This window comes from Haliotis cracherodii, unplaced genomic scaffold, assembly GCF_022045235.1.
Source record: "Haliotis cracherodii isolate W230 unplaced genomic scaffold, xgHalCrac1.p SCAF_13, whole genome shotgun sequence".
In the NCBI taxonomy this organism is placed as follows: Eukaryota; Metazoa; Mollusca; class Gastropoda; order Lepetellida; family Haliotidae; genus Haliotis; species Haliotis cracherodii.
The window spans coordinates 22,163,806-22,176,155 of record NW_027266268.1 but is presented as its reverse complement, the minus strand read 5'-3'; the positions used below and the strand labels follow the sequence as shown (position 1 = coordinate 22,176,155).

At 40.2% G+C, this 12,350-nt stretch overlaps 2 protein-coding genes across 2 annotated transcripts; one reads left to right on the top strand and one right to left on the bottom strand.

Annotated features, from left to right (window-relative positions):
* Positions 1-2,777: 2,777 nt before the first annotated feature.
* Positions 2,778-9,030, bottom strand: LOC139459061 (tRNA-splicing endonuclease subunit Sen15-like). Its single transcript, XM_071240504.1, has 4 exons — positions 8,942-9,030; positions 7,665-7,746; positions 4,991-5,177; positions 2,778-3,026 (listed from the first exon to the last, which is right to left on the bottom strand). Exons 1-4 carry the CDS (start codon positions 8,972-8,974, stop codon positions 2,789-2,791), a joined length of 540 nt encoding a protein of 179 aa, XP_071096605.1. The 5' UTR covers positions 8,975-9,030; the 3' UTR covers positions 2,778-2,788.
* Positions 9,031-9,414: 384 nt separating this feature from the next.
* LOC139459060 (uncharacterized) lies at positions 9,415-10,775 on the top strand. Its single transcript, XM_071240502.1, has one exon. It carries the CDS (start codon positions 9,553-9,555, stop codon positions 10,702-10,704), a length of 1,152 nt encoding a protein of 383 aa, XP_071096603.1. The 5' UTR covers positions 9,415-9,552; the 3' UTR covers positions 10,705-10,775.
* Positions 10,776-12,350: the final 1,575 nt, after the last annotated feature.

The following is a 12,350-nucleotide window of genomic DNA, read 5'->3' as shown; positions in this document are numbered from 1 at the left end:
ATTTTTGTGTAAATAAATAACTCAGTCCTCATCTGCTTGAAAAACAAACAAACTCAGCCCCAATAAAAAGTCTTGAAAGCGATATGGCAACCCTCTTCGATACAGAGTAATTCGTGAACAAAGCCACACGAAAGACAATACGTCTGTAACCCTTATTAATTAATAATCATTTCAAATCTTTCATTTCAAGAGGTCACATCATGCAAGTCACTGTGTTGTATCCTCGGAGAAGGTTTATGGACTCCACTTGTCCGACTCTGATATGATTGAAACAGTTGACAGTGATGTGAAATGACCATAGTGCATCATTTACCCCGACTTGTTAAAAAAACAACATAGATTAAAAATAAAAATAGTTTATTACAATAACCGAAACTGACAACCAACATTGTTGTTCCAAAAAACCAGAACAGGACCCATGTCAAGGAACATACTTGTATTGTCAAAAGACATGAATTAACAACATCATTACAAGTTATGGCCTAATATGTACCCCATTGCAGTTTGAGATGCATCAGTTGTCAGGATGAAGGGTTTGTTTTGGTCGGGATATGCAAGGATGGGGGCTGTTGTATGGGCTTGCTTTAGCTTTCGGATGCCTGTTGAAAGACACGTCTTTTTCAGAAGGTTGTATTTCAGAAGGGGTGGCGATGCCAGAAACCTTAGCTACAAATCTACAGTAATACGAGGCCAAACCTAAGAAATGGCGCATGTCATGGACACTTTATGTTGTGTGATCTGTTTGTCTGTATGTACTTTTGAAGGATCAACGTGGATGCCATCTTTGCTGAAGATATGCCCACAGTAGCGAACCTGTTTTGTGGCGTATTTATTTCTGCTTGATTTACCTTTACCTTAGACTAACATTTAGTCCAAGAAATATTTGTAAAAAAATATTTACCTGCGAAATAAAAAAAAATGAATCCAAATGGGGCCCAGAACAATGCTAAATTTCAGAGGTGGGGCAATCCAAACTTGCCAAATTAGTTTAGACTTGAGTTAAGACTCCTTTATTTAATGTATCCTCTAGGGACCGGGAGAAACAAATACACCAATACAGCCCATGCAAGTCTATAATAGTTGTCTAGATTACTGCACTTTCAGAAAACGAAGAGAGTTTCTGGGTTCCTTTTTATTATGTTTTTGACATAATTTAACAACTGTTTTTTTCTGTAAAATATTTTCATTTCAGAGACTAGAAATTAGTCGATGTAGAAAGAGTAACCGTACGTCTGTGTTAAAGAATGTGACATACCTTAGTCGCTTTGGGCAACCAGGCCCAGACACTCGACCGTTTGATCGGGTGCTCAGGCTCGCTGACTTGGTTCATGCATGTCATCGCGTGGTTCGATGTTCATGTTGTCAGTCACTTTATTGTCTGGTCTAGACTCAATTATTTACAGACCGCCATCATATAGCTGGAATGTTGCTGAGTGCGGCGTTAAACAACAAACAAGCAAAAAGTAAATATGTTTGATGTTTAACGCCGCACTCAGCAATAATCCAGCATTATGATGGCGGTCTGTGTAAATGATCGAGTCTGGACCAGACAATCAAGTGATCGACATCTTGGCCATCGATCCACGCAGATGGAATACGATGACATGCATCATGGAAGGCTATCTCAGGCGCTGAACTGACGCCCGTCCGTCAAACTCTTTTCTCGATGTAATGTTGTGGTGGGGGATTTTTGGACTTACATAGCGGCATCCATGCACGTGTGTATGTGAGTGAGTTGGGTTTCACGTCGCTTTTAACAGTATTCCAGTTACATTACGGCGTGTCAGCTTAATAATAATCGTTATTTATTATATCATCAGATAACCTCCGCCTGTTTTGCCTGGCACATATTTAGGAAATCTACTAATGCCGTCATTCAATAATTGGGAACAAAGAGTTGCATATGAACTTATGAAAAAACATAATTTCAAGTACAGGGCGAGAAACTGTTTCCAAAATCCCCCAAAGGCACTGTTGCTCACCCGGTACCATCAAAGAGAGGTAACTGTTATAGTTTGCTCCAATTTGAACTCAGTCACATCTATTGATTTTCTCAACCAAAGCTAATGACAGAGCTTAACATTTGACATGACCTTGTTACAACCTGTACTTCACACTTTGTGACCTTGACCTTCCATCTTTACCAATCATTTGTGAAATCATTCTTTGTAGCAAACTTAGGAAGTGAAGGATATTTTAGATGATTCCTCATGAATTTACCCAAAACTTCCGGAAATGTGAGCCATGATTCATTATGTGACCTCTATTGACCTTGATCTCATATGGACCAACCAAAGGTTGATGCAATTGAGACCCTAACCTGGAGATCATGCATATTAAGTGTGGTCACATTCTGTTCATAAGTACTCATATGATCATATACACAAGTGTGTTATGCCTAATTCACACCCGGCCTTCAATGTCATATGCAAGAACATATATATTTGCAACCGTGAAGAGGGTAGAAAAGGCCTTCAGCAACCCATGCTTGCCGTAAAAGGCCACTATGCGACTATGCTTGTCGTAAGAGGCGGCTAACAGGTGTTTTATCTGGAGACTGAAATATTGTGAAAATCATTTTCCTTGATATGAATTAATAATAATGATGTTGCAATAATTAATCAGGGGGGAGACCTGAAATGGGCTTCACAAATTGTACCCATGTCAGGAATCGAACCGGAATCTTCGGTCTTCGGCGTGATGAGCGAACGCTTTAACCATTAGGCTACCCGACCGCCCCTTTTTGTCTTGGTAAGAGAACAAACATGTATGTAGAATCTTTATTTTGTCATGATGATTCATGTAAGTCACATGTGCCCTCCAAGGCAGACACCCTTGATTTTTCTTCTCTCTCCATCCTGAAGAGTTCAGCCTGTGCAGGCAGGTGCTGCCTCCTGTGCTGGAAGTACTGTTGTCTCCTCCTCTTCTTCTCCTCCGTCACATCAGGCGGCGCAGGTGGAAGCAGTGTGTCGGACAACTTGTAGTACACGGTGCTGGTGTCGGAGTCACACACTGCAAGGGTGAGGCTGGAAATAGTGTATTATACATGTTAGGGGCCAACCATTGGATACAAAGGGAGTGTAGAAAGAGGATAGTGAAAAAAAATTCTCCTCAAGTTTTCCAGATAAAAGACTGTTCAACTTAGTGTTTTGAACAAATATGCATTCTGGGTGAAATTTGGTAAATTTGAATAGAGAAAAATGGTGATCATCACGGACTACATGATCATGATGATTGATTCTTTGTCAAAAATATTAATTACTCTGTACTCTTGTAAAAAATCTGTAAACTTGACAAGCCCAAACCTATGTCTCAATTAGAGCTGAGTATCGCTTGGCATCTTGCGTTACAATTTGTATCACGATACGGACTGACGATACGACTGGTATCACGATACACTACATCAAATAGTAAGAAATTATGAAATCACTGAAATACAGCTCTAAAACCTCTTTCTTCATAAATGTATTGTTATGTCAAAAACTTTAACAACAAAAACAAACAAGAAAATAACAGTATAAAAAGAAGGCATGGTTATTAAATGTAACGGTTTGTCGATGTGTCCTCAGTCACCAAGTCCTTGTATTCTTCCATAGTGAGTGAGTGAGTGAGTGAGTTTGGTTTTACGCCGCTTTTAGCAATATTCCAGCAATATCACGGCGAGGACCAGAAATGGGCCTCACACATTGTACCCATGTCGGGAATCGAACCCGGATCTCCGGCGTGACAAGCGAACGCTTTAACCACTAGGCTACCTGACCACCCCGTATTCTTCCATACTTACAGGTGGCGCTGTGCTACTTCTGACGTAACTCTGTTAGTTCCTGTTCTATATATATTGTATCATGAATATATATCACACGCTGACGATTCAAGTATCATGTGCACCTAAGTATCGATGATATTGTAGGTATCGGTGAATCGTTTCAGCCCTAGTCACAATGCATGTGATAATTTACTCACATCTTGCACTAGAGAGGAAACATCACATTGTTTAATTATGTATCCTTAGTAAATGGCTTACACATAGTCATTTCAACATACTGTCTTTATTTGTTTGGAAGCAGCATGCTTGCCTCATTCACTGCAACCACCGTGACAGTAAAATCAATAACTAGTCAAAATTCCTGTTCCACATTCGCCATAAACGTCCTGTTCAAATAAGCATCTCCTGACCAACATCTGGACCAATCTGTAAGTAATCTTAAGAAGCGCCGCCACAAAATACCGAACATTTACCTGACAGTATCTCAAGTTGGGAACAAAATGTTCAGTTGGGAATTTTTTTACCAGAGCCTTGGCAGAAAGTATTTAGATATAGTATAAAACAATCTGTTCATGCATACACTGAAGTTGACTGAAGCTTTGTCTTTTCTCAAACATATAAATTCAGAGTGAGTGAGTGAGTTTGGTTTTACGCCGCTTTTTGCAATATTCCAGCAATATAACGGCAGGGGACACCAGAAATGGGCTTCACACATTGTACTCATGTCGGGAATCAAACCCGGGTCTTCGGCATGATGAGCGAATGCTTTAACCACTAGGCTATCTGACCGCCCCTATAAATTCAGAAGGAATGTGAGCATAGTCAGAAAGAAATGCAAACATTCGTGATTTGTAGTGTAACCATGGAATTTTATTATTATTGTCATTAAACAATATATCATATGACTAACCACTGGTCCGGGTAGTCCTGTAGGTACCCGGGTCCCACCCGACCTGAGTACCCGGGTTACCCGTCCCAGCCCTAAATTGTTTCAAAGTTTCAAAGACTTACTTCCCTTCCAACATGAAATTCCCGAGACAAGGGAGTAAACTGACTTTTAAAGTGGAAACTTGACTTTTATAGTCAGTTAACTCCCTTGCCTCAGAAAGATGTCCAACAAGGGCCTTTGTCAAAAGGTAATTTTCATTTCTGAATTTAGTTTCTCAGGCTTATAAAAGCTTGATATGTCCTGATCATTGATCATGTTCTTTGTAGCTGACATACCTGTGTGTTTGTTTGTCCCCAATGACCAGGTGCTGGAAGTGAGTGTGTATGTCCTCTTGTGACATCGCCATGGTGACATCTGTTGGCAGGAATACTTCACGCGGCTGACCTTCACCCCTGCGAGCTGACACAAACATCATGTTCAGAGCTCCACAGTGGTGTAGTTCGACACGATGCCATGTTTTTGCTGGGAGAAAAGAAAATGAAACTACCATTGACGAAGGAAAGATAATTTATGGATAACAACTTCTTTGTTTACTATCCGTCAACTTCTTAGAAACGGGGGGGCACGGGTGGCCCAGTATTGCCGCGATTCGCTGTGCAGAGTTGCATCCCTCGGGAACGCCAGAAACCTAAGATTGTGAGTTCTAATCCCGGTTCGCCCCAATTATGTTTCTAGGTTTGTCAGCACCATACCCGTGCTCGTGGGTTTCACCAAAGTGGTAAACGTCTTAGACCTGCATCACTTCGGGCTTTCCTCCCACATAAGCTGACACGCCGTGATATAACTGGAATAATGTTAAAAGCGGCGTTAAACCCAACTCACTCACTCACTCTAAGAAATGGCCATAAACAATAAATCTACCATTGTATTATCAACATTGTTTTTCTTCAAATCATCAAGATTTGAGAAAGTGTTTATTGTTTAACGCCACACTCAGCAACATTCCCGCTATATGAGGGCGTTCTGTTAATAACTGAATCTGAACCGGACAATCCAGTGATTGACATCATGAAAATCAATCTACGCAATTGGAATACAATAACATGCATCAACAAAGTCAGGGAGTCTGACCACCCGATCCCGATAGTCGCCTCTTATGACAAGCATGGGTTGCTGAAGACCAATTCTATCATGAATCTTGATGGGGGCTTGAATAAATGACTTTATTTAACATAGCCTTTACATATTCTTAATTAACATGACTTTTGACCAAAAGGAGGCATGGAGGGAATTCTTCAGCAGGTTAGGCGTCACTTTTTTGCTTCTATCTTTCACGGATTTATTCCAGCTTTTCCAAACACAAGGTTGGTCGAAATAAAATAAAAAATCATTTATTTCTTTATACGTAAGTCATTCAGCCGTGGAGTTAAAACTGCAGCTGGTTTCTGCAATCGCTGATAGTGATGTAGACATGGAATTTATGTATAACATTTTATTTTGTATAATATATTAATAGCGGGATGTTTAATTTATTTCTTCTCCAGCTGCTTTTCAGTAGTGGAGGAAATATAAAAACAATTCTGATGTATGTGGCCTCTGCTGGCCATGCTGACTGTTTCAGTGTCACAGACCTTGTGTATTCAGTCATATACTAGCTGAGTTAATAATTGTCAATCTGGGAGTAGAGACGAGTCAATTCATAGTCAAGTGCAATCCAGTCAACGTAGAGTTTTAAGCTGCAAGAGAGAAGGTAGAGTTTTAAGCCGCTTTTTGCAACTATCGTACAATATCACAGTGGGAGACACCAGAAATGTGTGAGGTGAGGTAAAATGGGGATAAACGTCAAACTTCAAGATTGTTGCAATTATAAAGCGTCATGCATGCATGTGTGTGTGTGTGTGTGTGTGTTTGTGGCTGCTTGTACTAGTCCGTACTAATGCCAAATTTATCGTGCTAGCCCACTGATATACCATGCCACAGTTTAACATGAACACCCCACTCAGACACAGTATACTGGCAACAAGCCGACGAGTCCTTGTTTTAGCCCCTTGATGCTGAGCGCCAGGCAGGATAATAACAAGTACCATTTTTTAACGTTTTTTGGTATGACGCGACCGGGGATTGAACCCCAGACCTTCCACTTTCGAGCAGACGCTCTATCAACTCGACCATGAAATGAGCTTCACACATTGTAACCATCTAGGGAATTGGACCCAGGCCTTCAGCATGACAAGCAAACACTTTATCCACTAGGCTAACCCACCATCTCCAACTCAGTTTGCACAACATTCCTTAAAATCAGTGTTTCATAAAATGATCTGTTATTTCAAGAAATCATTGCGTTCGTGATTTTGGATTATCATGCATGTTCACATTTTATGTTTTGACTGTCATAGTTTGACATGTACATTACTGGGTTTCTCAAGATGTGAAGTGGATGCACACTGATCAGAAATATGTTTATTTCTTGGGTCAGTCAATAACTAGGACCCCTGGCAATCTGAAGCACTGTACACATGGCTTAGATCTCATGAAAACCTTTTACTCAGGGCATATTCAGTGTTTGAAACAAGCACCTGCCTGTAGGCCCATGGCAGGTAGATCTTGTGTTGGGCCTGTAGTTTCAAATTTGTATCAGGGGCGGTCGGGTAGCCTGGTGGTTAAAGCATTTGCTTGTCACGCCGAAGACCCGCGTTCGATTCCCGACATGGGTACAATGTGTGAAGCCCATTTCTGGTGTCCCCCGCCGTGATATTGCTGGAATATTGCTAAAAGCGGTGTAAAACCATACTCACTCACTCACTCAAATTTGAATCGGTCCTTATGGTCTGCAATATATTTATGTGTCAATTAATTTGTCACAATAAGCTGCAGTTTTCTTAATGAGGGCCTGTAGAGTTTAATCAGTGACTGCAGCTTTTAAAGTCTGTGGGTCCCGATGGCAGCCTGACAATATTTTCATTTCAAACACTGGGCACATTTCCAACCTTTAGTGTCTCAATTTGTTACCTTCACATAGATCCATGTACACTTGGAATGCGATATTTACTTGGCCCTCATTTCCAGGACATATCTGCAAAGCCTCCTCTAACTGAAACACAACAGTAGCTGGTTAACAATGGTCTTGGCTGGGTCGGTTGGCAGACAGAGCAAATTTGATTCAAGACCCTCAAACTCCACTTTATGTATTTTTTAATATGTATATCAATGTTGTAATTAATAATTAGCCTAATTACAAAGAGACAATGTTTGTATATCACACAAGGAACAGTTTGTTTGTTTTGTGTTTAACACACACTCAGCAATATTCCAGCTGTATGACGAGGAGTCTGGACAAGACAATCCAGTGATTGACATCATGAGCACCGATAAACACAATTAGAATCGATGACAGGCATCAACCATGTCAGCGAGCATGACCACCTGATCCCGTTAGTCACCTCTTACGACTAGCATAGTCGCCTCTTACGGCAAGCATGGGTTGCTGAAGAGCTATATACTAGCCATAATCTTCACGGGTTGCAGAGTAAGGGATAGAACTACTTTGGGTTCAAAGGATAATCCTCACTGGTCTGACATTGACCCCGTACACAACATGATAAGTACCCCGGGTCAGAGACTGACCAGTATGTGGGACTGCAGATGTATTAATGGTGATAGTTAAACTGAATTCACAACTGGGTTCATTGCACATATATTTTGTTTTGTTACAGCTGACATTGCCAAAAAGCTATAGTTTTGAAATAAGTTAACAGGAAAATACAAAAACATAATTTTTTAACTGAATAATCACCTGTGATGAAATCATAGAAATTGCATATGCATTTTGACCTTTGAATAAACTAGATCTTTTGCTTAGTTCAACAGATAATGGAATAATTATAAGTAAGAAATTGACAATGTCAAATTCAGTGAACGCTTTCATATCATAGGGAATGTTATCCTAAAGTTGTTATCCATCTGTAGAAAAGTTCACATAAAGAAAATATCAATGAAACTTTGAAGAAATGTATTAATGCCACTAATCAAAATGTAACCATTCTGTTGAACTCAGACAACTTACAGAATTGAAACGACATATATTCTTATACACAAATAGACATATGATCCTGAAGACATTGGCCTCCCGTCACAATACATTATGTCGTAACTGATTAAGAATAATGGTGTTAGGCTTGTTTCCACCTTGGAATCAGCTCAAATCATTTACGGCACTTCTCATATAACCATTGCAGATTAGGATTAATGCACGCTTTTGTGAGTAAAAATAGCTGAAAGACTATAACCTTTGGATGTCGATAACCTTTCAATGTGTCCATTACGTTATGATAATAAGATAAATGTGGCCTAATAACACACAGCAAGCAGACGTCGAGCACCGGTTCAAGCACGCATGGCCATGCAATACCATGGAATTCCCAAGAAAGTATTAGCTTAACAACTAATTGTCTATATCTACATTCAACGTTTGTCATTTTTAAACAAAACAAGTAAAAATGTAGCAAAATATATTTGAAAATATATTTTTCAATTTCATATTGTAATATGATTAGTAATATTTCAATATCACCTAAATGTTGAAAGTATTGAATCATTAATATATATTTACCTGTAGATAGTTGTTAAGTACACAAATTGAAATATTATCTAAATATAGCCAACCAATCACCAAGACGCGAATGCTTGTCAGTTCCTAAAATAAGCACATGACGTTTGTTGATACTTTCTAAAAATAGAACCTAAACAAGTTGCTGGGGTGTTGTGCAAGCTTTGCATATAAGCGAGCGAACAGTTTTGATTTTTGGTCATTTTCACGCCTCTTGGCGGACGCCAAGGTCCGAAAATACATTCCGCTAGAACAAAGGTTGTTCAAAGGCACCGTACATTAAGTTTTAGGATGCTGTCATTTGCGGAAGGCAGTGTAGACTGGCCTAGAACTTCGAACAGTTTCGAGAGAAATGTGCCATTCAGCCATTTTAGAAGATCCGTGTCAATGCCTTCTGAAAGTTCGTCTGACCGTTCCGAGAATACTTCTCCTGTTGATGAAATCAGGTTTGAGGACATCTTCTGCCAACCACCTGAGATGCCTCTCAGGAAACTTTCACTCAAAGAGAAGAAAGCAAACAGAAAACTGAGACTGGTGGAAAAAAACGAAGTAGTTATTGAGTTTCAGAAAAGCGTTGTCAGTGAGATTGAAACTAAAGATTCAAAGAAGGAGAAGAAAAAGAAGAAGAAGAAATGGAGTAAAATGGAATTGTCTGACCTCGGATTCAACATGTCTCTTCTTCCCAGGCCTTCAAAAGCTTCTCAAATCAATGATCAGGAAGTGCACAGCCTCCTTGAAGAAATTGATCAAGAGTATTTGGCTATGGAGGAGAAAATCACGCCATTTGAACATTTACAGAAATACGAAGGAAAAAGGTTACAAAATAAGTATTTGCGTGACGACAGAGACAGAAAAGTAAGAAAAGCTCACAAACAGGTGAAAGACAAATACTGTAAGAATATTTTGAATAATGATGGAAGAAAGAAACTTTATGTCCATCACAGAGTGATGAAAACTATGGAATTGGACCCCTATAGAGCACATCTCCATTATCCAATGCCTCCAAGGAAAAGTAAACCTGATAATTCTCGACAGTATACCGATACTAACAATAATAGGAGCAGGTCTGCCCCTGTGCAGAATCTAAGCCATGCTTTACATAATGACGCTGTGCCAGATGACCTCCCACACGATTTGATATCTCTGCTCATTTCTCTACAACACCGAGAACTGTCTCCAGAAGATTATGAAACTCTTCTGCGATTGGACGAGTCGGTGGCACCTAAAACTGTGGCAGAAGATATCCTTGGGTCTTTCAAAACGGATACTGTTGGTGAAGAAAGTGCGGGTGAGATTTGTGCTGTGTGTATGGATCCTTATGAAATGGGACAGACCAGGAAGTTTTTACCCTGTGATCATGTGTTCCATGACAGTTGTATAGACATGTGGTTGAAGAACTCCTCTATGAATTGCCCCTTGGATGGTCTGCCTGTGGACAGCTGATGTTACGTGCAGTTTATATTATTAATCACATCACTGTTCCACTTCCGTCAACTTGTGTCAAGATTTCTTACTGTGTCATCAATTGGCAGTTCTTTTGACTGTCATTTTGTTATTAAATCATTTATATATGTATTGATTCTTGTATGTTTTTATGTTTTCCTTCGAGTCCTATTCCAGAAAGTGATCTTAGTCCATACTTTCACATAGATTTATTGTGGTTATAGTTTTGTTTGTTTGTTGTTGAACGCTGCACTCAGTAATATTCCAGCTATATGACGGCAGTCTGTAAATAATCGAGTCTGGACCAGACAATCCAGTGATTGACATCATGAGCATTGATCCACGCAATTGGGATACGATGACATGCATCAACCAAGTCAGCAAGCCTGACCACCTGATCCTGTTAGTCGCCTCTTACGACAGGCATAGTTGCCTTTCACGGCAAGCATGGGTTGCAGAGTAAAGGATAGAACTACTTTGGGTTCAAAGGTTAATCCTCACTAGTCTGACATTGACCCCGTATTGACCCAAATGCTACCATAGCTTCATTTTGAGCTTGATTGGAATGGCACAATTTTGATAATAGCAATCCGATAAAATCACTCTCATGAGAGAGAGAAATTCTGTGCTGAGTTCAAGATGAAGGGGAGGGAAATGAAATGAAGCTATGGTGGCGAATGGTTCCATGGTATTTCTTTTAATAGAATGAAGATATGAAATATTCTACACTTGATAATTAACATGACTAAGGATGGTTACGTTTATGCTTAGGGAAGTTTAAGAAAATCATCTCTGATGAGATTCCGGTACAGCTTGGCCAACTTGCACAAAGTGATCTTAGCACTAAGACGATCATATGTCAAAGTATGGGAGTTACGATCATCTTAACGCTGAGATCGCTTTGTGCAAGTGGGCCCAGAATAGGCGGAAAGTACACTGAGGTTATCAATGGGGTTCAGGGGTTTCAGCTTGACCTAGCTGGTTGTGCATCATTACACCCTAAACAGAGTGTGACCACCTCCATAGTCTAGTGGTAGAGTGTCCACCTGGAGAGCAGAAAGTCCGGGGTTTGATCCCCGGCCACATCATACCAAAAGATGGTACTTGTTGTTACCCTGTCTGGCGCTTGGCATTAAGGTGCTAAAGTAAGGACTGGTCGGCTCAGAGTCAGTATACTGTGTCTGTGTGGAGTATGGTATCTCAGTGGGCTAGCACTATAAATCAACATCAGTCCTGACTAGCACAAGCAGCCACATCCGGGGTAGAATAAGTGTTCAGCAACCCATGCTTACCGTGAAAGGTGACATGCTTGTCGTAAGAGGCGACTAACAGGATCGGGTGATCAGACTCGCTGACATGGTTGATGCATGTCATCTTATCCCAATCATGGATCATGCTCATGATGTGTATCAATGGATTATATGGTTCAGACTCGATTAGTTACAGACTGACGTCATATAGCTGGAATATTGCTGAGTGTGGCGTTACACAACAAACAAACAAACAAGCAGCCACAAACGCACACATGCATGCACATATATATGTGCAATAATCTTTGATGCAACATGAAACCCCATTTCACCTAATCTCACCTTAACAGAGTGAAAAGTTGATCTTCCTATCAACCACGGGTTCATCTTGTCCAG